The sequence below is a fragment of the Candoia aspera genome, chromosome 5 (assembly GCF_035149785.1).
Source record: "Candoia aspera isolate rCanAsp1 chromosome 5, rCanAsp1.hap2, whole genome shotgun sequence".
NCBI classification, from domain to species: domain Eukaryota; kingdom Metazoa; phylum Chordata; class Lepidosauria; order Squamata; family Boidae; genus Candoia; species Candoia aspera.
Window position 1 is genome coordinate 113,157,706 of NC_086157.1, and position 25,441 is coordinate 113,183,146.

Consider the following 25,441-nt stretch of genomic DNA (forward strand, 5'->3'; position numbering starts at 1 on the left):
TTCCCCAACCACTGTTAAGTTTCTTCTTTATTATTAATAGTAGGAGGATTACCCAGCCTCCTAATGAGCAGCACAAAAAATGGAATCCCAACTAAGAAATCCTACAATTCTGTAATGAGGATGGATGGGTGGATCAGGAAGGGTATCGTCTTCCTTGCCTTAAAGGACCAGATGCCTTCAGACACTCCCCTGCATTAATCATATTACACCAGAGACACCATTTAGCAAGCTGGTTAAGGTCTTAGCATTGAAAATTTAAGAAACAGCAGTTTGCATTCAATCATGTTCTGGCCTCAGGAGCCACCAACCCTTTCAATACAAAAAGCTCTTCCTGCACTGCTTACTGACAGATGCAGGTAACAGAGAAATAAAACCTAGGCTTGTAACTAATATGTGACTAACAATCCACCATAGTATGACTCCCCCAAAATGCCAAAGTTGTATCAACCACACTCTGACAACTAGCCCTGTTTTGGGGCCTAAATCTGAAGCCTGGATGCAGCAACACTGAAATTTAAAAAGGGTTATATTTTTAAGCAAGGGAACAAGCCGGGGCTTCCTCTTTGCACACTACACTAAGTAAAACACAGAAACCATTTCTACTGGCAGGAGGAACCAAATCTGAACTCCTAAACAACACAGACGAATATCCTGGGGCCTTTTTAGTTCTCTGAGCAAAGACTACTGGTTGTGTGCTACTGCTTGGTATCTGGCCATGGATTGGACAATCACTGGGCAGATCTCTCTCTGCGAACAGGCTGTTCCTCTTTAAGATTTCAATGCCTCTAGGAGTCTTACACACAGCATATACATTTAATATAAATAATGGAAAGAGCTCTCATTGCCAATTTTATTCAGATCTAAAAATATTACAAGGATGGTAGAATCACAGGTTTGGAAGGGAACATTAGATACCAAGTCCAACTCCTTACTGAATGCAGGAATCCAAATTAAAACATTGAATGGATTTCTAGTTTCAATACTGTGCAAATAGATTTCCGAATAAGGTAATCAACCAATCCAAGTAGTCTGCAAGGGCAGTGAATAGTTCAGGGGTTCCCAATTCAGAGACATTTAGAAGTAAATATTTACTTCAAATTTACCCAGCGTCCTGAAAAATCCTACAGTTCCATGCTAACTTTAGCACTTGTGCAAACGTGTACCTTCATGCACTTCTAGATAGACAGATAGATAGATAGATAGGATGAGTATAAGCGACTTAAACTCTATATATGCAAAGAAGGCTCATGTTCAAGTTAAGCTATTTAACCAATGCTATATTGCTTAACATGTAACCCTGGATAAGAACTGTTCATCTTTGTATCAAATAGTATTAACTGTTTTTGTTTTTCTAAAGCTTTGTTCTGTAAGGGCCCAGCCCGTCATCCCTCTGTCACAGCCTTTGTGTTAGTGGGGTAAGGCAACCAGTAATTCATAAGGTTAGAGTACTCAGGTCAAAATGGGAAACCCCTGGATGAGATAAGAAACGGTTGCACTTTTTTCACCTCTGAAATGTCACACTTGGTCTACTTCCTCTAATCTGCTTACACTTCCCACACAGTGAGATTCATATTATCTTATTTCCCCTTTTTGCACGGTTCCCCTACTTTGCATTTCTATATTGTTATACCTACCCATCTTGTACCACTCTTACAGATTTCATCAGGTAATTGCTGAATTTGAGCACTTTATTATGTGCTTATTCTATTTTTGTAACAAGTAACGTTTGTCACACTATCTCCATACTTAGCTTGCTTCGCTCCTATAGCGGAGGACTGTATATTATGTGAAGCTTCAGTTTAACACATAGTAGAAAAGTTCCAGAGTTTTTTTTTTAACTTTATTGAATAAGTATTTTAGTTAGAATATTTTTGATTGTTAGAAGAAAATTCCTTCACTCTTGGGTTTTTATTATAGATAGTCCTCACTTAACAATGGTAATTGGGACTGAAATTAACCGTGGTGATTAACCAAGGACTACCTGTATCCACTTTCTCCTGTCTCTTTCCTTTCAGAATTGCAATACTTATTAAGGTTTCATTGAGTTGATCACATCAAGCTGTGGAAAGTGCTCAGAAAAATGGGGATCTCAGAACACCTCACTGTCATCATGAGAAACCTACCTAATAGCTGAAAATGCAAAGGACCTGCAAGCTCTAGTAATAAAAGGAGCAGAGCAAAAAACTAACATTAAATATAAGGACCTCCAAACTAATGACAACAGGTACAACAACCAGCCTTAGAACTGACAATGAAGATATCAAAGTGGTGGAGAGCTCTTTTAGGATCAACTATCAACAGTAAAGGAACAAGAAGTCACGAAATAAATTGCAAAATAGTACTTGGTAGAGCAGCCATGAAGGTCCTGGAAAAGATATTCAGATGCCATGACAAGTCTACAGCTAAAAAATCAGAACAGGGCAAGCAGTGGTTTTTCCTGTGGCACTCCATGGAAGCAAAACTTGGACTTTGAAGAAGCAGGACAGGAAGAGTGTTTACACTTTTGAACTTTGGTGTTGAAGGAGATTCCTGAGAAGACCATGGACAGCCAATAAAATAAACAAATGTATCAACAAACAAATCACCCCAGAGGTCTCACTCAGGACACAAACGACGAGGCCCAAATTATCCTATTCCGGATATATTATGCAAAGACCTTTAGCTTTCTGGAGAAGGCTCTAATGCCGGGAAAGGTGGAAAGAAAGAGAAGAGAATGACCAGCAGCAAGGTGGGTGGACTCAGTCACAGAGGCAATGGGTGCCCCACTGGAAGACCTGAAAAACCAGGCTAGGGACAGACCGTCATGGAGAAAATCTACCTATATGGTCACTAAGAGTCAACACAGACATGATGGCACATAATCATAAACTCTTAAAATAAACTGTTAAAATATTTGTAATTATTCCCATTCTGTGTGTTATTTCTCTTGCTAAACTCTTTAGATGGGTCTGTAATGATAAGAAAATTTCCTCTATAATTCTGAAGTCTAAAAAGCAGCTAACTTATTTTTCTGCCACAACCCCGTGACCTTCCTCTTATCCCCAAGTGATAACCTGAATTTATAAATCCTCTGCATAGGCATAGCCTTTTGCTTCACAGTAACAGATGTGTCTTTGGACTCTGTAAATTGGCAATTGGAAGCCTCTTTCCTATGTCAGAAGTGATGAAAGAGATGTATCTGACGCTTTCTCCCTTGAAAGAATAACAGAAATATTTCAGCAGAAAGCAGCAGGACATAGGAGTATTTCACCAATTCAAACAGCCTCCCACAACTTCCTCTGTTAAACAGAGTTACACAGTTACTAAACCACATTATGTCCTGTACCAGCTAAAATTCTCTCTTATACCCAGTTTGTTCAGAACAAGAAAATTCCATTACAATCTCAGTGGGCGTGGTTTTAGCACATTAACAAGAAATACACAGCAGTTTCCCAGTTTTGTTCTCTTGTTTGAACAAAACAAGAGATAGAAACCATCTGGAGAAAGAGGTTCAGCTTTCCTGAACTACCGGTTGTTAAAGAAAACAAACATTTGTTGAACAGTAATCCGCGTGATGGGGTGAGCTCCCATTGCTAGTCCCAGCTCCTGCCAGCCTAGCAGTTCGAAAACATGCAAGTGTGAGTAGATTAATAGGTACCACTTCGGCGGGCAGGTAACGGCGTTCCGTTTAGTCATGCCGGCCACATGACCACGGAAGTGTCTACAGACAAATGCCGGCTCTTCGGCTTTGAAACGGAGATGAGCACCGCCCCCTAGAGTCGGACACGACTGGACTCAATGTCAAGGGAAACCTTTACCTTTACAGCTAAAAACTATGGCTTATGAACTAGAATGCCTTGGGTTCGCACTTCTTAAAGAACCAGTAATAACTCTTTCAGCAACTTCCTACTTAGCATTAGCTGAAAATTTTATTCCGACTACCACTACATTTTACACACAGAGTGTGTCATACTCAGTTTGTAATCCAAGCTGCAAATATGACAAGTGTGATAGAATACTTTTAATACATAAAATGATTATAATGTATAATAAATAAATAAAATAATGTAAGATCTAAAGTGATCTAAAGTGAATCCAATTACATTAACAATCTATATAGAAAGAAGCATGGAAGTCTTTAATAATAAGTCATGGGTTTTTTTTTTAATAACAGTCACATTTTGTGAGATGGGCCGCTATATAAGTAAATAAATAAATAAATCTAAGGATTTGTGACTTCACATTTATTCCTTTATTAAAAGTATTAAATAAGAGTATTTAATAGATCCAGAAACCGTGAAGAATCAAACTACACTCAGCTGCGCATTTCACATACCTAGTGAGAGGTCGCTTATAACAATAACAGATTTTTGTCATGAGTGCCGTTGAGCTAAAGTCATCAGCGCAATGGCACTCATGACAATGACAAGGAAATAAGTGAAGGGGCACAAGTTAAGTAGCCATCAACCCACAACGACTAACGGCTAACAAACAATAGCTAAACGAATCACGGAGCCACCCAAGCCATCAGCGGCAATACAACGGGGATCGCCCAGCTGAAAGCAATCAGCAGAAGAATGGAAACCTGAGGATGGGCGATCCCGGAAACCCTCAACCAATGGCAGGGCAACGCATGGGACAAAGGGGGGTGACGTGACCGTGAGCGAGGGGGCGCTGACCGGCGCGGGGTATTTAAACCCCGCACCGGCGCGCTCCTGTCACTCTCAGCTTTTTTCTACCAACGTTGTACCTAACCTGAAATAAACCAGAACCTGCTTTGCAAACCAGCGTCTGAACGTTATTCAGAGGTAGGCAGCGCATGACATAAAGCTGAGAGTCATAAACTCAGCCTCGCCGAGCCCCACCGGACGACAACGAGCCGCGGGAGGAGTAGACGGCGAGAAGACCAGCAAGATGAGGGCGGAACGGCGCGGGCAAGGAGGGCGAGCCGCGCGGCAAGAGACAGAGGAGGACCGACCGAGGCCAGAGGCACCGCGGACTCCCGGAGCCATGGACGCCCACCCCACCCGACCCGAGCCTCAGCTCCAACCCCAAGGGGAGATGGCGACGGAGGCAACCCGACCGCGGGAGGGAGCAGCACGACTTCCGAAACCAGCGGAGGACCCCGCGCCCCACATCGCACCCCAGCAACGGGCGTGGAGCGACAGCCCCACGGTGCTCAACACGGAGGAGGACGACGGAGACACCCATCAGACGGAGGAGGAAGCGGACCCGCGGCGGAGGGACGATGAACCCCACCGGCAACCCACCCCCGAGGACGCGCCAACGGAACCGGCCCCAGCGGCGGCGCGGGCTGTGGACGAGGAGGCACGAGCTGAACTCGCGGCCATGCGGGCTCAGCTGACGGAACTCCGGACCATGCTCCAGGCGCTTATGCCCCCCACGCCACCCAACGACGTCCCCGCACAAGCCCACACCCCGAGCGAAGCACCGAACCCACACGGGCCAGCGGAGAGCCAGCAGACGGCACAGGCGGCCGACACCACACCCCGGGAAGCGAGAGGCGGGGCCGCACAAAACGCCCGGGCCCCAAAGGACTTCCCCATCTTCTTCGATGGGACCCCCTCAAAACTCTCGTTTTTCATTACCAACGCTAGGGAGTTCATGGGGAGGCACGGACACTCCTATGACTCCGAGGCCGACAAGATCGCCGCCGTGGCGATCAAACTCCAAGACAGGGCGGCGGACTGGTACGTCCAACTGTACGAGTCCAGCTCCCCCGCCCTCGCCACCTTCCCTGCTTTCATCAAAGAGATGAAAAACTACTTCGAAGACCCCCTAGCTAAAGTACGGGCGAAAAGCGCACTCCAGAGACTTAAACAGGGCACACGCACGGTCCCTGACTACGCCCTGGAGTTCAAAGCCCTCGCGGGAAAGGTCTGCGACTGGCCTGAGACCACCCTGCTGGAAATCTTCAAAAGGGGGCTCAACCGCGACGTTCTCCAATGGGCCCTCTACCGCGACGACCCAGAAACATTACACGGGTGGATCCACCTCGCGGGGAGAGCCGAACACGCGCACCGCACCTTCCTTATGACAACCACGGAAGACACAAACTATGTCGGGAAAAAGGTACCCGCACCACACGGGGGGATGGCCGGCCCCATATACCCAAAAAAGAGGTTCAACCGGGAGCCCTGCGGGAGGTGTGGCAAATTAGGGCACAAGACGGCGGATTGCTTCGCCAACCGACCGCCGACCAGCGCGCCCAAGCCCGCCCCGAAAATTAGCCCCAAACCACCCAACCCGGGGCCGCCCCCTCACCGCCGAATGACCGTGGCCACAGCGACACCGGAAGAGGGCTGGGACGCGTACTGGGGGGAAGAGGACAATACCGACCCCGACCAGCCGGCGGGAAATGCTCCCCGCCTGCTCTGAGACGCGTGGCGAGGCAGGCGGTGGGACAGCAACGCGGACCACCTCAACGAAACGACAAAAGCTCCGTAATATTGGCAGCAATCCAACTCTCTGCCGGCAACAGAGCCACCACGGCCGAGGCACTAGTGGACTCGGGGTGCTCAAAAAACCTCATCCACCCCGACCTAGTCGCCAAACTCGACCTCCGCTGCTTCCCCCTCCCCACGCCGCTGGCATTCCACCAGCTGGACGGCTCTACAGCGGGAGGGAAACCAGCCACGCTACAAACCGAGCCGGTCACCCTGCAAATGGGCACTCACACCGAGCGCACATCGTTCGTAGTCACGCCCATCGGACGGCCCATTGCAGTCCTGGGGATGCCATGGCTCGCGAAAAACAACCCGCGGATCAACTGGGCGACCCGCACCTTCACATTCGGCGACGGCGAGTATCGAGCACCAGCACCAGCTGGCAAAAGCAACCCCACGGTAGGACGAGCGGAGGCGACCACACAAGACAACGCCGCTACCACAGCAGACCTACCAGAACAATACGCCGACTTCTCCGAGGTCTTCGGAGAGGCAGAGGCAGACCAACTACCCCCCCACCGCAAGACGGATTGCCGGATCGACCTACTGCCCGACGTCCCCCTACCTAGACCAAAGATCTATTCGATGACCCCGAAGGAGATGGCAACCCTCCGGGAGTTCATCGATAAAAACCTAGACAGGGGATTCATAGAGCCAGCATGCTCACCGGTCGGAGCCCCCGTCTTATTCCGGGAGAAGAAAGACGGGACCCTACGGCTCTGCACCGACTACCGGGGCCTAAACACGGCTTCCCTGTCCAACAAATACCCCTTACCCCTGGTAAAGGACATGCTCGCCCACCTCTCCACGGGCAAAGTCTTTTCCAAATTGGACCTTCGCGAGGCGTACTATCGCATCCGAATCAGGGAGGGGGACGAATGGAAGACGGCGTTTAACTGCCCCCTAGGCGCCTTCCAGTACAAGGTACTGCCCTTCGGACTCGCGGGGGCCCCTGGGGTGTTCATGCAGCTCATCAATGAGGTACTGCATGAACATCTGTTTAAAGGGGTCCTGGTCTACATCGACGACGTCCTCATTTACACAAAAACACACGAGGAACACGTAACCTTAGTCAGGCAAGTCCTCGACAAGCTCAGAAGGGCGCAGCTCTATGCAAAGCCTACAAAGTGCGAGTTTCACAAAGAGCGCCTAGACTATTTGGGGTATCGAATCTCCGGCGACGGCATCGAAATGGACCCCGCAAAAGTCGAAGCGGTGCTAAACTGGGAGCGGCCCCGCAACAGACGGCAACTACAGAGCTTCCTGGGATTCGCGAATTTCTACAGGTCCTTCGCCCGGGGGTTCGCTGAGATAGCCCTCCCCTTAACGGACCTCCTCAAAACCAAAGGGGTGGGGGACACCCGACGCGCCAAGAACCCAGGCACAGTGCTGAATTGGACTCCCGCGTGCCAGACCGCATTCGACAAGCTGAAAGCGCTGTTCACGACGGAGCCAATCCTCGCGCACCCGGACCCAGAACGGCCGTTCGTGGTCCAAGCCGACGCCTCAGACTTCTCCCTGGGAGCCATCCTGCTACAAAAAGACTCCACGGGGCTCCTGAAACCATGCGCCTACCTGTCAAGGAAGTTCTCCGAGACAGAGAGGCGATGGCACGTCTGGGAGAAAGAAGCCTTCGCGGTGAAATCGGCACTAGAGACATGGCGTCACCTACTCGAGGGAGCCACCCAACCATTCGAGGTCTGGACGGACCACCGGAACCTCGAGGCCCTACGAACGCCTAGACGCCTTAGCCCAAAACAGGTCCGATGGGCCCAATTCTTCAGCCGCTTTGATTTCCAGCTGAAGTTCATGCCGGGCAAGAAGAACTTCCTGGCCGACGCCCTCTCCCGGCTGCCCCAAGACGAAGAGCCCGCCCCAGACACCATTGGGACGGTCCTATCCGCCTCGCAACTGGGAATGGCCGTGACCACCCGAAGCGGCGCACGGAGGCAGCTCGACGCTACGGCGCAGCCGACGGCGGGACAACCGGCGACGGAAAGAAGCCAACCGCAACTACCAGGGGGAATGCGCACGGACCTCGCCGCCGCCCTCAAAACCGACCCCTGGTTCCTGGCAAACCCCGACAAGGTAACGATGGCGCAAGACCTGGCATGGGGGGAAGGCAGAATCTACGTCCCGGACTCGCAACGCCAGGCGATCTTGCATAGGTCACACGACGCCAAGCAAGCGGGACACTTTGGGTTCCTCAAGACCCTACACCTAACACGGCGCCAATTCTGGTGGCCCGCGCTCAGGCGAGACGTAAAAACCTACGTGGCGTCCTGCCCAACGTGCGCTAGGGCCAAACGGGCACCAGGCAAACCCGCGGGGCTATTGCAACGGGTGGCAGAACCCTCCCGCCCATGGGAGGAAATCTCTATGGATTTTATAGTGGACCTCCCACCCAGCCAGAAGAAAACGGCCATTTGGGTGGTGAAGGACTACTTCTCAAAGCAGGCCCACTTCATCCCCTGCACGTCGGTCCCATCCTCACAACAACTAGCCAAACTCTTCCTCATCCACGTGTACAGGCTACACGGATGTCCCGCACGTGTGGTGACCGACAGGGGCACACAGTTCACCTCCAAATTCTGGCGGGCCTTCCTGAAGCTGACGGGGACCCAACAGGCCCTATCTACGGCTTGGCATCCGCAGACGGACGGAGCCACTGAGGTTCTTAATGCCACCTTAGAGCAATTTATACGATCATATACGAACTACCACCAAGACGACTGGGCTGAACTGCTCCCGTTCGCCGAAGTCGCATACAACAACGCCGTCCACACGAGCACGGGGAAAACCCCGTTCGAAGTAGTCTCGGGGCGCGACTTCGTCCCCATACCGGAGCTACCTCAACCCCCGGAACCCCAGGTGGACGCCAGCGACTGGGGACGGAAGATCGCGGAAGCATGGCCAGTAATCACGGCGGCGCTGAAGGAGGCACAGGCTGCTTACAAAGAGCAGGCCGACAAGCACCGGCGCCAACAACCGCCGTTCCAGGCGGGGGATATGGCCTATCTCTCCACCAAGTTCCTAAAGTCAACCCAACCCTCGAAAAAACTGGGGCCTAAGTACATCGGGCCGTTCCGAGTCACGCAAATAGTGAACCCGGTAGCAATACGCCTGGACCTGCCACACAACCTCCGGAGACTCCACCCGGTGTTCCATACCAGCCTCCTAAAACCGGCAACCACCTCCCGATGGCACCCAAGCACGCCACAGCCCGCACCGCTAATGATCGACGGGCAACACCACTTCGAGATCAGGGACATCCTCGACTCCCGCAAGCAACGAGGAACTCTACACTATCTGGTCAGGTGGAAACACTTCCCCCACCCGGAATGGGTGGCGGCGCACAACGTTAACGCGCCTGACCTGACCAGAGCATTTCACCGGGCATACCCCGACAAACCGCAATCAAGGTCAGCAAAACCAACCCCCCCCCCGCAGGCCCCCCCCCGCCTCCCGTGCCCCAAGGGAAAGGGCCCCCCCCAAGCCCGCGACTTGGGTGGACCTTCCCCCCCCGGGACTCACTCCCCCCGCCCCGGGCCCACGGGGTGGTGACAAACGATCGCCAGCACCCTCCCCCCGCCCCCCGGCCGCGGGGGAGTGGCAAGCAAGTCAACAGGGCAACCTGGGGGCAACGCCCAGGAGACACAACAAAGGCGACGCACTCTAAATAAGAAAAGAAGGGCCCTACCTGGAGCTGAGCAGCACCCGACCAGCCACGCCTCTCGCCTCGCCGAACTGAGCCAAACAAACAGGGTGTGGTTGGAGCATGCGCACGCCAGGTCAGAACCCGAGCATGCGCACCATGGATACACCCTGGGAAGGCACGTGGTAGAGGGAGGAGCAAAGGGAGGGGCGACAACTACTCCGGCGGGAACTTTGAAAAAAAAAAAAAAAAAAATGTGGCGTTTTGACAGCTCCACGGGGAAAACCAAGAAAACCGGGGGAGAACACTATTCGAAAAGGGGGCAGTATGTCATGAGTGCCGTTGAGCTAAAGTCATCAGCGCAATGGCACTCATGACAATGACAAGGAAATAAGTGAAGGGGCACAAGTTAAGTAGCCATCAACCCACAACGACTAACGGCTAACAAACAATAGCTAAACGAATCACGGAGCCACCCAAGCCATCAGCGGCAATACAACGGGGATCGCCCAGCTGAAAGCAATCAGCAGAAGAATGGAAACCTGAGGATGGGCGATCCCGGAAACCCTCAACCAATGGCAGGGCAACGCATGGGACAAAGGGGGGTGACGTGACCGTGAGCGAGGGGGCGCTGACCGGCGCGGGGTATTTAAACCCCGCACCGGCGCGCTCCTGTCACTCTCAGCTTTTTTCTACCAACGTTGTACCTAACCTGAAATAAACCAGGACCTGCTTTGCAAACCAGCGTCTGAACGTTATTCAGAGGTAGGCAGCGCATGACAATTTTACTCTTTCATTTTGTTAGTATTTAGAAAATCCTTCCACTGAAGCTAATTGATTTTGCTTGCAGAGCAGCGGGAAATAGGAATCTCCTTCCCCACTCTGATCCCATTAAAAATAACTCAATTCTGCTGATTAACAAAGTTCTGCACACAAGATGCAAAGGCAAGTTTGGTTCTTATACAGGCTGAAATTCCAACTGAAAAAAAAAAAAAACTGGCTTTGTTCCAAATCAGTGCATAGCTATAAACCAAGTTGCTAAAAATCGATCTCCACAATGAATGCTGTACACCGTTTGGGTAATACAGCACTTCACATTTGATCTCCAAAAGGTGCTAACAGACCCCCTGTCTGCAACACCTTAAAACAACTGTCCTTGGACACGGTTGCTTTAAGGAGCTATATGCGTGCTCTGAAGCACTTCACAACATCCTAGTGCGTACATTAGTTTTACATAATCCAAAATGTAATTCCACAGAAGCTTGGGTCATAAACATCATGGCTACATGAAGAACAAAAATCTGCCCACAACTGAACATCGGGGGGGGGGGGAGAAGAGGCTCCTATGAAACTCTTCCCTTACCCATTTCCTATTATTGCTTTTTACTTACCAAGCTTCCTCTCTTTATATACCAGTTTACTGGGCCAGAGCAGGGCACCAATGGGCTCACTTAAGTGTGTGGTCAACAGTTGTACCAAGAAATGTGTAAACACCTTCCTGAACATTTACAAAAATCAGCTGGACTACTACAATGTGATCTACATGGGGCTGCCTTTGAAGAGTATTCAGAAGCTACAACTACTTCAAAACGCAGTGGCTCAAGGAGTTACAGGCACTCCACAATGCACCTGAATGAAGCCATGCTTTGAGAACCGCACTAGCTACCAGTGGGGTGCAATTCCAGGTTCTGGTTTTCATCTCAAAGCCCTCCATGGATCAGGGCCCGGACACCACAATAACACCTGCCTGCTTGATAACATCAAATAAGGTGGGTCCCTTCGGCGTCCCCTTACTCGGGGACTGCATCTCCAGGGGCCATGGAAGCATGCCCTTTCAATCTGCTTCCCCCTCTGGAAGAGCATTTTCCTGGACATCCAAACAGCTTCTTCTCCCCTGACTCTTAGAAAGTTGGAGTTGGTTGTTCCAACAGACCTTGGGAGCTGGGATGGCGTCACTGGCCCCTCTGGCGATGAAAGGCGTTACGGCTGGTTGATTGCTGTGGGTTCCTAGTCCTATACGTGTGATTTTATAAATTATATGGATTATGACTTTTGTTTTTGTGTTCTTCTGAGGTTATGGAAGTAGGAATTATATGCCATTCAGAGCTAGTCTGATTTAAGTAGTTTATAAGCCCTGTAATATACATTTATATTCTGGATCTTGAATATGGCACCTCAAAATGGCAAAATTACCTGAAGACCCTTCCCTAGGCATCATGCATCACCAGGTTTTGTTAAGGTTCTTTTAATTTTTTATATGGTTTTATATGATTTTTTCAATAAGTTTTAATTTTTTTTTTGTATTGCTTTTAATTATTGTAAGCCACCCAGAGTCATGCATTTGAGATATATAAACACCCATGACAGAACCCTGGTTGAGAAAGCCTGATCTAGAGAGATCTCTACTTTACTTAAAGCGCAACTGATGACAGTTGAATTGAAATAACAGACCCAAGGAAGAGGTTCTCTTTATCTCTAAGTAGCAATGCATCTGCTGACCAAATATCAACAATTAGCAAAGCAACTTCAAAGAGATCAACTGATGGCAGCGTGACTACTTTCAACATTAAGCTTATGTTGTTGCTTAAATACTACTAAATGGAATGTGCTAAGAATATAGGTTTGTTTTGTTCAGCCAAGTAGCCTATTCACAGCTGAACAGAAAAATAACTCCCACTGAATATTAAGACCAGTAAGAACCTTAGGAAGGTATGAGTTTCAAAAGCTGCCATGCATAAATTTTGAGAGACAGACCTGCACGGAGCAGGGCGTGACAAACATTCACTTTCAAGACTTCACTGCTAATATTTTAGCAGTTTGTTGTATGCTTGTTCTACAGGGAAGGAAAACAGAAAAGCAAAAATATAATACGATATAGCAAGACTTGAGCCTTAAGAAAAAGCCTTCTTCTAGCATGCAAATTAAATTCCTCCAGTTAATAGGAACGTCTTAATTCTGAAACAATACAGGAAATCAGCATAGCTCAAACTCCCCCAGGCCCAACATTTTTTTTTTTTTAACGTATAGGAGATTAGTCGAAATCCATCTTCATAAACACAGCAGCCAAATGCCACTGTGCTCCTCCTAGCTTAAGGACCACTCGGGACACTACAAAAACAACTACACCACATTAATGCCAACACAGTAAGTAGAGTGAATGACAACTCCAATCATTATCAGCCAGAACGAACCTGAAGTCCATTATATTCAGAGGACACCAAATTGGGGTAAGTCCTGCTAAGGAGAACCCAAGGGATTTTCTGGCTTTTTTATCCAAGTTCTTCCTGATTGTTAGGGCGTATTATCCAAATAGCTATTAAGCAACAGAAATAGTTGACGAGCAACTATCTGTAAGCTACTAAAGGTGCTGCACATGAAGGCAACGTCTAATCCACTTGTGACTTATTTTTGTTTATTTATACCTTATACCTCACAGAATTAGAGGGTAAAAACTAAAAACTGCAATGTTGTCCCAACATCCCTGAAAGAGAGGTGAGTTTTAAAAAGAAAGAATGAGAAGGAACCTGCATTTCCAATTTTCCAAAACCTTCTTATACCAGAATCCATTAAATCCTGTCGAATGGCCAACACTTACTAGTAGCATTCTATCTTCACACACAGATGTCAACTTCTAGTATCTCCACACATATACGTGGGCAATGACAAAACACATTTAACAAGATCATCACACAAATAATGTGACTTCTTTATCTGCATCAGATGTCATGATACAAATAGCATATTTCACAATATAATGACACATGTGATGCCATTCTAGCTTGCTGCTTACACCTGTGTGTATGTGGGAGTAGTAAAAAGCTCTAGTCTCCCTATATCCTTAGTGAGCAGTACTAATAGATGAACCAAGGGTGTGACTCAGTAGAAATAACTGTATGATTACCCAGATTCATTAAGTGAGGGAGGCTTATGCCCACCTCACTAATCCCTATCCAAAACAGTTAATTTATGCCTCCTCTACAGTGGGGGCCTCTTAGGAGCTACAACCCAAGTATCTCACCTCTGCAAGCCTGATGCCAAATTAACAATTTATGGGCCAAAGTAGAAGCCTACCTAGGCAACTTTACACTTTCTTATCCTCTTACTTATGTAACTGTATCTGGAAATATCAATTGAAAGGGGTTATAGCAAACTTATTCAGCTACTTCAACCAGCTTTACCTGCCCTGGTGTCAGCTAAGAGAGCAAAATCTGAGAGCTCACCGTCCCAGCCCTGATTTGATTCAGAAGGCCAAGAATTTAGGACAAATTAGTTGGGCAGTTCAAAATATGCAATGAAAAATCAGCTTCACATTCCATCCAAGAACTTCTATTCTGAGAAACCTGCTAGAAATAAAAGAATTTTCTAGGACCTCTTGCGATAACTAAGAGCATCATCACAAGAGTCCAGCCTTGTTTGGGTGCTCGGTATCTTCTTATCCAATCACTAGGTCCTCTTCACGCCTTTATCTTCTACTAGCAAAACTGTAGGAGGATCACTGTAGGACATTGTAAGCACAAGAAGAACTAACTTCATTGGATCTAGAGCTCAACACAAATTGCTGCCAGTTTAGGCCCCATTTCAAGTTCTGAAATAACAGGCCTTGTCAAACAACTGGTAAAGCCCTGGGCAGTTATTTTATTACCACTGAAACAGTAATTTGGAATGGGGGATCCCTGTATAAGCTTCCCTGTTCACTTATATAGATCATACTACGCAAGTACCAAAGGACTGGGCTTTATCATTTATAATGCCTATCTAGAAAAAGAGCAATCTAAATTTGCCTGTTAACAACTGACTAATCCATCTAAGTATAATAAGCAAGCTTTATGCTAAGCACTTATATAACTGTCTGACTGAGTCAACTCCTAACACATTCTGGCAGATGAACAGGCAGGTTTCAGAGCTGGACACAATTTTTTTTCCCCAGAGCTAGCAGAAAAATATTTGTCCAAGCCAGGTCTTGCATTATACTTGTTCTGAGGAAATACTTGAGAGCAATTATTTATATATATATATATATATCACACATACCTAATATGGTACTAAGGAGAGAGGCTGGTCTGAATAAAGTGGAGACAATAGTAGAGAATAGATATAGCTCAGAGTTAAACTGTTGTATTCTTAATGTTCTCTGAGCTTGGTTTTTTTCCTGCAAATGTTTTGTTACCAGGCTATGGATCATCATCAATGCATGAGCCGGTAATGAAATATCGTAGGAAAGCAACCAACCTCAGAGAACACCAAGAATCCAAAAGCGTAGGCAGGCACATTAAGCTGTATTACTGCCCACTGGCTGAAGTTACTGTTGTTGTTTTTCAGAAGGTCTAGGCTGTCTTTGGCAGATAATTACAAATCAACATGGAAAAGATCATCCCTACAAAAGCCACAACACTATGTTTCCTCAAAAGGCAATTTTGAAGACGGGCTACGATCAAGGGACTATTGTGTTCAGACAATGCGCTAGAGGCCAACTGTACCGTTCTGCCCTACCAAGTAGTAAAGCCCCTTTTTTAGGCCAGCAAGATATATAAATCAAGTAAGATTCCCAAACTCCAACGAGCACTAACATCAGCACGTTTTAATGCCCTCCCAACAGTTGTTCTCAAAGGCAAATATTAAAAAGTTTCTTGTAAGCTAAGAGAAAGCCCACTGAATCTATTGCTCATCTTCTGCTCTACTGCACCTTTTATAAGAATGGACTTTCTCTAAGAAAGTCATTTCATAACTCCCTACCTGCAGAAGTATCCAGACAATTCTGACCTATTTTATGTTCAGCTACTCCAGTCAGACCAGTGACTCAATTTCCTTAAAAGGGGGTCCTTGATTTATTTATCATATTTCTTTACTGCCCATCTCGTATTACGACGACTGTGGGCTGTTAGCTCTTACTGTTATTCAGGTCAGCTAAGATTGGAAAGAAACGTCTATCCAAAAGTCTCCAACAGAAGCCGAGGGAGGTATACGTGCATTAATGTTTTATAACCCAAGACCCTAGGGTCTTACAGTAGGCAATATACAAACTGCTGTAGAAATAAGCTCACGCAGACTCCTTTTGTTTGTTTCACACACTCATTCCTCACCTGTCAAATTTACAATTCAGAGATTGCCCCACGCTCTTTGCAGATGCAGTGCCATCCAGATGTATTCAACTAGAACTACCAGCAACCCTGAGTGAACACAGTTCTGCTGAGCAGGGGCTACAAGACTCGTAGTCCAACACGTTTGGCAGAGAGCAGACAAGGCAACTGAGGAGTATGGAAGACGCCATCCAACACATCACCAGATGGGGATGTGGGTGGAATACACCCTGCTGTCACAAGGTTGGAGAACCAAGAACGATGAGAGTTGCAACCTCACCCGTCACTATGACGTTGGGTTGGAGAACCGGAGTTAATGGGAGTTAACAACACAAGGACCTAAGCCAACTAGGTGCCACTGGGGTGCTCATAAACACATCAACGCATACTCCTTTTCTACCACCGTTCCCCAGCAACTGGTATTTTTGGAGGCTTGCTGCCCCAATCTGGACGGAATCTGTCCTCCATGAATTTATCTAATCCAGTTCTGCCCAAGGTCACAGAAAACAGCCGCTGAAGGCCCTTATCTAATGAGACATGCAGTGGGCTGGGCCCCAAAACCAGGCCTTCTCGGTGGGAGCTTCCCTCCTCTGGAACAGCTTGCCCCTGAGGAGAAGGCGGCTCCCGATCTCTCGGCCTTCCAACCTGGCTGCTCTGGAAGGCCTTCGTGACTTGCAGTAGAATTCCTAGTGCCTGCTTATATCTATATCTGTGTATCATGACACTACATTGCATTGCTCCTGCGGTATGTTACCGGCACGACTGCACTGGCCCCCAACTGTTACTTAGGGTCGCCTTGAGCAAAGGCGTTCGTAAAGGCGTGATTTGGGGCAGATGCCACAGGCTCAGGGGAGGTCACCAGGCTGGGGAGGTCCGAAGCGTAATAAACTACTCCTTTCTACCGCGCCTCCAAAGCGCGGGGGGCGCCGCGGTCCCACGGGCACCCAGCGGGAAGGCGGCCGGAAGAGGGGCAGGCGCGGGCACGCATGCGCGCGAATCCAGGGAGCGAGCCCCCCGCCAGCTCGGAAGCCCGCTCGGCACGGCCCGCCCCCTCTCACGTGCGCGCCCCCGCGGCTCGTTAACCCTTTCCCTCCCGCCCGTCCTCCGGACCCCGCGGCACCGACCTGCTGAGACGGCAGCTCCACGTGCAGGGAGCGGGAGGTCGGGCCCGGCGGGGGCAGGACGGCCGCGGTCTGGCTCATGCTGGCGGCGACCCGGCGGCGGCCCGGAGGGCTCGGGAGCAGGAGCGGCCTTGGCGCGTGCGCATTGAGCCCGCTCCCGCCGCCGCCGCCGGACTCGGAAGAGTTAAGGGTGACGGCGAGGCACCCGACAGACCCCGGCGGGCGCCCCCGGGCCTTCCTTCAACGTCTCCAGCCCGCTTGTCTGTGGACCGCTGAAACGACTCCAGGCCTCCCGCGCTTCTTCACGAAGCCCTGTTATTTTCCACACGGCTGAGGCGACTAGAAGACAGAGCGACGGAGACACGCCGCCCGCTGATTCGCTCCAGAGGGAGGAAGGCGGGCTTCCAGTTCGCGAGAGCGCGGACCCATTGGTCCCTCGGCACGTCGGTCCAACCAAACGTCCCGTCTTCTGAGGTGGTTCGTACGTGTGCGTGTGTATTTGGAAACACCGCCTCTATTGACAGCAAACTCGTATTTCACCCCTCATTGGTCGGCGTGCTCCTTACACGGGCGGGCCTGAAATTATATAAGAGGCCCTTCGCGATTGGGCAGATTTTTATAGTGATAGACAGATGGATGAAATTAGGTGAAGGGTGGGAAGCCCGGGTAGGCGTCACGTGGTGTGTGTTTTGTCACGTGACAAAAGCGATCCGGAGGGAGGGGAGCGCATCACCATAGTAACAGATGAAGGAGACCGGGCCCAGCCTGACTACAGTAGAGGGATGCTATCACCCATGATGCACTGCAGGAATGAAAATGCTTGTGGCTTTTCTGCTGCCACCACAGGGAACTCTTGTTATTAGGTGGCATAAAAGCACAATGAATAAAGATGGATTCTGTTGGCAATGGCATCTATTTATTTTATAAGCTGCTTCATCTCATAACTCTTGGTGGATCAGTCCAAGAAAAAATGTTCACAGTACCATGAAATTAAGTTAAAGTACAGTTTAAACCAATGGCGATGATGTCACAATTGGCCCTCAAAACCCTCCAGAATAACTTAAATAAATAATAATAATAATAAATAAATAAACTTGGTTTTAACCAGCTCTGGGAGGTGAGGCCATTCCAGAAGACCAGGCTTGGGTGGAGACACCAACAATGGGCTTCAGCTCTCCTCGTTTTCCAGAGGCATTAATAGCAAAGATGCTTCAGACTGATCAAATCCAGATAGAGAAGGTGGTCATCACGGTATCCAGATGCCAAGCAGTTTAGACTGCATTGCTTCAACTCGCACTTTGAATTGTACTTGGAAACCAACTGGCAGTCAGTACAGAACTCACAGATCTGGGGTCCCATGGTCATAGTGCTACATGGAATTGTAGGCTTTATTATTAGCATTTTAATAAAGGTGATAAACCATGTTTTTCCTTTGAGCCAAAGCCATTTCCTTTGATGTGAAAAAACTAGCCTTTTCAGCAACCACGCAATAGGAGTGTATTCTGAAGCCCTTGCTTAAAATCACAAGTGTTAAACAAACCTGGATAGGAAAGGAGATGCAACATGTTTTAAGGGTATCTGTCTTTTCAAAGCCTTTATTGCACATCACTGTCTTTTATTGTTTGATTTGTTGCTTTCTGACGCATCACATATATCAAATGTATGTATCATTTGTTTCTGTACCCTATATAAAGACTTGAACACCCCCTTAATAAATGCCTTTTGCTTTGCCTGAAGTACTTGTGGTTTGTATGGGGGAGGGCGAAAAAGCCATTTTGCAAAGGTATTGGGTGCTTCTCTCTCAAATTCAGGGACTAAGTTCTTTCCAGCTCCAAGCCAACTCAGGTGTCTGAGTTTTATGGGTAACAATTGCAACAAGCCTGATAACACACAGGCTGCTGTCTTCTCGACAAGTTACCATTTCAAGTGGCCCTCAAAGACAGCTCCTTGTAGAATGCTTTGCAGTTTGTCCAGATGACAACAATAAAGGCACAAGTCACTGTACAAGGTCCTCCTGATCTGGTGAGGGCTGAAGCTGGCACATCAGCCAAAGCTAGGCAAGGACCCCCCTGGTCATGGCCTCCTCCTGCCCTTCCATAAGTAGCGGTTAGTCCCTGAGGACCTGCAAGTTGTGCACCTTCTCCCTCAGATCACTGCTACCTCCTTGAGAGACATCCCCAGGGTTGATATTGCTGTGATGGAACAGCAGTTCTGCCTTGCTCAGGTCCAACCTTAGCCTCTTCTATCCAGAATCTAACAGCTTCCAGGTCCTGAAAAAGCTTCTTCAGTTGGGCCCAGGGTGGCAATGTATAAGGGAATATCATCAGCATGCAGGTGATACCAAATCTAGGACCTCTAGATAATGTCTCCCAGTGGCATCATGTAGACATTAAACAGCAAGGGGAGAGGACCAGTCTTCTTGATGCCCCTACAGAAGCAGCCACAAGGCTGATCTCTTCTTCCCCATCACCATCCACTGGAAAGCCATCCAATGGTGGAAGAGTAGAACCACTATAAAATAGTACCTCCAATTCCCCCATCCTGCAGCCAGTCCAGATGGACACAATAGTTGATGGTACTAATGGCTGCTGAGAGGTCCAAAAGCATCAGGAGGTGTGCATAACCACCATCTGGGTCCCAACAAAGATAATGAACCACTTTAGAAATCTAATCCATCAGTCAACTAGAATAACCAATCCTGTCTCAGTCCCAGTCCCAGATCTGAAACCAGAGTGAAAAGGTTCCAGATAACTCCCTGTATGATGGTTTTTAACTGAATCCCACCACATGCCCAACAAATTCAACAGCCAGTTATCAAACACAGCTGAATCTGGAGATGGCAGCTTAAGGGTGTAGCATAGCCTCCTAGATCCATCCCATCATACCCCCACCTGTCCTCTCAAGGATCCAGGAGGGTCGTGGGTCTATGCTGCAAGCGACAGGGATCATGCCAGAAAACATCCATCTACTTCCTCGGAGTCCACATGCTAAAAGGATCTTGGATGACAAATGTTGCCCCAATCACCCCTTCTGGTATAATTAATTGTGTTCCCAATCCACCAGTACAGGGTAGTTCTCATTTAGCAACTGCCTCATTTAGCAGCCGTTCGCAGTTACAACAGTGACGAAAAAGTAACTTTGCAACCAATCCTCACATTTATGACCTCCACAGGAAAGCTGAAGATCATAAACAGAGTTGCAATTTTACTTAGCGACTGCTTAACTTAATGACCAAGTGGCTGGTCCCAATTGTGGTCACTAAATGAGGACTACCTGCATAATAATTTTAATACACAATAATAAAGCTTTTAAGAAAGGAAGACCTATTGCCTGGAAAATCTTTCACTGCGCACAGAAAACTAGCACATCAAGAACTCCCTCAAGGCTTTTTCAGATGTGGTTCTCATATTGTGGAATACGCTCTCCTGGCCCCTCACTCCTGATGTTCAAGAAATCTTTTTAAACAGGACTTTGAAAGTTTTGATGCTGGGCTGTGGAGGGTGGGCCACCCATTTTAATTAATTGGTGATTCTTTGTATGTATTTTAAAGGAATTGTTTCATGTTGATGTTGTATACCACCCAGAGTCCTTAGACCAAGGCAATGTATAATTTTTGTTAATAATATAAAATCTGCACATAGCGAAGATGACAAAAATGGATGTGCTCTAGCCAGGAGATCCATAGGATTATCTGGCTGCCTTGTATATGATAGACCATTTAGACACTCCCAGAAGTCTTAGGAGGCCCAGGGGACACAGATTCCCTATATAAATGGGGTAAGATACCATCTCCAAGGTGTGACTGCGGGGCTGACAGGCAGACTATTAAACACATAACACAAGAATGTAAGACCAGAGCCTACGATGGGAACTTTGAGGATTTCCTGATGGCAACTGATGGTGGAAAAGACTATATTAGTAATCTTAATGTATGCTTTTAGTTATAACTGCCCTATGACCTAGCTACATTTCCTATATGCCTTTTTATTTTCCCAGTTTTTAAAATATATTTGTAATATGTATGATGTGCTTCCATATGATAAATAAAATAATACATAAAATAATGTAAAACCTTTCTCGTTTTGGGCTGCTATGTGGTTGTTCAACCAAACCCCTAATCATATGCAGGTGGAGCAGGCTGCACAAATCCTTTTTCTCTGGAGGCCAAAAGTCTGGCACATATCAAGCTACTGACATAAAAAGTTCAGCGGGATTATGTATCAAGCCATCTCTGTTTTAGACCTGCCCCTCTAATTAAATAGCTGTTCTTTGCTTTGGTGGGAAACCTACTTGAAAATTACTGCTTGCTTTTGCTTTCTAACAACATATATCTGGGAACAGTTGCCTGCATCTGAGGTTTGGATACAACTCTTCCAATCTGCTTCCAGTCTGCAGTTCAGATCAGTATGATGGCACCTTAAAAATTAAAAAAAATACTCACTGGTATAGGCTATGATGAGATGGGGCTGTAATGGACAAAAGCTCACACTATAATCCATATTTCAATTTTCAGCATGCAAAAACACTTGCTTTTATATATAGCCTACTTAATAAAACAAAATAAATTAGGTATGTTCTTATTGGGGCATTGGGTCAACCAAACCACCAGAGGGCAGCACTTGCTTATAAATTATATTATTAGGGAGGTTTTTAAAAATGGCTTCAATCAACACTTCTCACAGTTCAATCCCTGCTATTCAGTCTCCTGTATAAGCATTTCTAGCTCCCTCTTCTCAATTTTCAAGTCACAATCCTAAGGTGGGTTGCTCAGATCAAATTAATGAGGATTGAGCTGCAAAAACTTGCGGTAGAAAAATGGAAAAGCTGGGCTGAAGGGGAAGACCAAGAAGGTTGTAGTTGGGTAGTGTTGATGACAGCCTCAAAAAAAAATTAAAATGCTTAAAGAACAATGTATGAAGCGTTAAATCAACATAATGGAAACAGAGATGATTTGCAAGGATGGAAAAAGTATGGTGAGATATAGCAAATCCTGCAGGTGTAAACTAGCTATCTTTTCTTTCCTTATCTTTGGTTTGTTATTTCTCACTTTTCTGCATGCTGCACAATGTTGCTTACAGGCCAAACACCTCAGGAACGAGTCCGGGAAAAGAACAAGAAGTAAACCAGTGTATTTTTGTTTAATGTTTATTTCTATAAATTTATACAAAATCTTCCCTCCCAACCCCCATGTACAGTATACTCCATGAAATGCCTAAAGACTGGAGCATTCTTATTTTTCTGAATGAATATATATGTAGCCTGCTCAGGGTCAGAGGAATCCAAGAACCCAGGAAATTAATTAAGCCCTGGCTTTTTGCATTGCACCAGTGTTTTTCAAACTTGGCCACTTTAAGATGGGTGGACTTCAACTCCCAGAATTCCCCAGCCAGCCATGCTGGCTGGGGAATTCTGGGAGTTGAAGTCCACCCATCTTAAAGTGGCCAAGTTTGAAAAACACTGCATTACACGAAGGCACATCAAGAGCATCAGTCATTATTGGCAATTAAAATACTTGAAGGCTATAGGTTAAACATACAATAGTGCAAAACATTCAAATATATTTTAATATGTCAGCATGATAGGTTCTGAATATATTCCTCTATAAAGCATCAGTCAACACGTATGTAAACGTTTAGAAACAGTAAATATATTATGCCGGACAACTAGTGTATATACATCTATAGCTGAATTGAGTCATAATCACTTTTGCATTCTTTAAAAAGTTGCCAAAGTTACAGGAAAGCCCAAAAGTTTCCCCCCAATGTTTCATCTGAGTTGATTAGATTAAACTCTCTTTCTGAGATAGCCAACACATATCGCAAGGGATGTTTCTACATGCCCTTAAGTAAAGGGGTGGGCAATATTTTGTAAGGCCACACGGAACTGTCAGCTGACACCATGATACCATCCAGGTTTTCTGTCTATTTTTCCCACCTTTAAAACCCCCTTTGCCCACGCATCCCTATGGCCTGAAACTGTAGTGCGAAAATTGGGGCTGTTCCACAGCTGAATTTGGGAAGAGCAATCTTAGGGTGATGTGGGGGCCACAGGTTGGCCTCTCTTGTTTTAATGGATGTACTACTGGGAAAAACCCTGTTGGACAGTAAACTATTTATAGACCATCATGGTTTGGGGTTCTGCACACTTTGCAAAGCCAGGGAAACTTTAAAAGCAGATCTCCGCCCCAAGCATTTACCAATCTAAGCTATGACATGGCAAAGGTAAGAGAAAGGTGAAATGAAGGGATGGGTTGACACCTGTGTGAAGCCCACAGGCATCCGATATAAGCCACAATGACATCTCAAATTCCATGTCATCACTGGAAATGATGCAAATTACATAACTCGCTCCCTTTCCTCCTGAAGAGGCCATAATGGAATTTGTTTGGTTTTGGTCTAGCTTCTGAAAACCCAACACACCATGATTTAGGGCTCAGCAAGTCATGTACCCCCAGCCAATTACAGTTTACCCAATAAAACATGGTTAAACATGGTTAAACATGGTTAAACCGTTTAGCATACATTAACCCAATCATATTGGGGCTTAGGTTTCAGCTGTGGATGAGGTGGAAGGGGGTGCCCATGTTGGAAACTAAGTAAAGTAGGAGAGACAGGTGGCTGTAATTGCCGAGAAGAAATGCCAGGCGCCAGAGGTTCTAAGAGCGAAGCTGCAGTAAGCAGGTAAAAGAAGAATTATTTTGGATGGTTGACATTTTTAGGATGGGCAAAGCTTTGTGGGATTTGCAAAAAACGATGAAGCTTTAAAGGCAAGGACAACCGCAGAGATTTCAGCACACCAGGGAAAACGCAGCCTATCGAACCTCTCCAACAGGTGTCTATCCACAGCATAAGCATTTCCCCCACAAAAAAGAAATGGCAACCCCCTCACCCACCCATCCTTTCACGCTACAAAACCTCTCACCCTGGCATTTACATACAGTAGAGTTTGCACAATACCCTGAACCACCAACTAACCCAACCATCTGAGATCACACAACCCACGAAGCCATTAGAAACAACCAACTTGGTCCAAAGCTTAGCATCTTGTGTGAATACAACCTACCGGTCTAGAACCAATCTAGTCCAGAAGGTACAGAACCCAGCTGCACCTAAAGTCCCAAAGGGAGAGGGTTGAACCACTGCACTAGCTCAGCTGGGTTCTCCCACACCACCACTTCCAGCCTACCCTACCCTGAACGCTTGAAATTCCAGATTCACATAGGTCCCCAAGGCAGAAGGACGATTAGAAGGGTCAACACAGTAGGGCATGTGACTCCAAATACTGCAGAAGGACCCAGGTGGCCAGTGAAACTCAATGACTCCCCTTTCCCCCCATTTCTTATCCATTTCCTCATGCCTTCACTCCTAGTGGCAGCTATGACAGGCCACAAGTCAATGATGGACCTCCTGCTTTGAGTGAAGAAGGTCCCCATTCCATGCAAGGCCCTCTTGGAGAGGCAGTGGCCTCTAACCAGCATAAAGATGGCTGGCTTCATTCCCGCTGCCTCTCACTCGGGGAAATGTGTGCCTCCCTGAATAAGCAGCAGAGGGGAAAGGCAAACCTTCTCAGTGACTGAGGTGGGGTGGGGGGACTCATTACCTCTTTGATGGGGCGCCACAGCTCTGCCAGAAGCCAAACATACACCGCTTCTACAGAGGTCTACTGTTTGAATAGTTAGACAACTTCTTTTATCTTTCTACAGATCCATGCTCATTTCCCCAATTCCATAGACCAGGACACAAAACAATTGGACTCTGGCAGAAAGAACGTCTTTTGGCGCTGATTTCCAAGCCCGCCAGCAAATAAGACCAGAAGCGCCATTGCGTGTGCCGTCAGTTGATCTCCAGAGTCTCCACCTCTGTCAGGCCAAATTTCGTCTTGTACTTTTCAAAGAGTTTAACCAGAGACTGCATGTACAGGCTGTGATAAAAGTCTATTTCCTTCTGGCTCGGATTATCGAGTTTGGGAACGGTGATGGGCTCGCCAACTGAAATGCAAAGGAGGGAAGAGAACGTGATGTGTCGCGGCAAGACAGCTTCACCCCAAAGCTGGCTTTCCCCAACTGGACATGGGGAAGAAGTGCCAGACCACCACTCCCATCATTCCCAGCCGGCAGGCCAACAAGCCACAGAAGAGGCAACC

The 25,441-nt window shown here is 47.4% G+C and overlaps 3 protein-coding genes across 4 annotated transcripts in view; 1 reads left to right on the forward strand and 2 right to left on the reverse strand.

Annotated features, from left to right (window-relative positions):
• Nucleotides 1-17,685, reverse strand: part of UVRAG (UV radiation resistance associated) — an 85,334-nt gene extending 67,649 nt beyond the window's left edge. Inside the window, exon 1 of one of the 2 annotated variants that reach the window (XM_063305978.1) lies at nucleotides 17,303-17,685. In XM_063305978.1, coding sequence (XP_063162048.1) covers nucleotides 17,303-17,380 — 78 coding nt within the window. In that variant the 5' untranslated portion in view covers nucleotides 17,381-17,685. The remainder of the gene's footprint in view (nucleotides 1-17,302) is intronic. The other variant, XM_063305979.1, reaches the window with a different exon arrangement.
• SERPINH1 (serpin family H member 1) overlaps nucleotides 1-25,441 on the forward strand; it is a 415,650-nt gene that overhangs the window by 562 nt on the left and 389,647 nt on the right. The window lies entirely within an intron of this gene.
• DGAT2 (diacylglycerol O-acyltransferase 2) overlaps nucleotides 22,841-25,441 on the reverse strand; it is a 41,426-nt gene continuing 38,825 nt past the window's right edge. Inside the window, exon 8 of the mRNA XM_063305984.1 lies at nucleotides 22,841-25,286. Coding sequence (XP_063162054.1) covers nucleotides 25,132-25,286 — 155 coding nt within the window. The 3' untranslated portion in view covers nucleotides 22,841-25,131. The remainder of the gene's footprint in view (nucleotides 25,287-25,441) is intronic.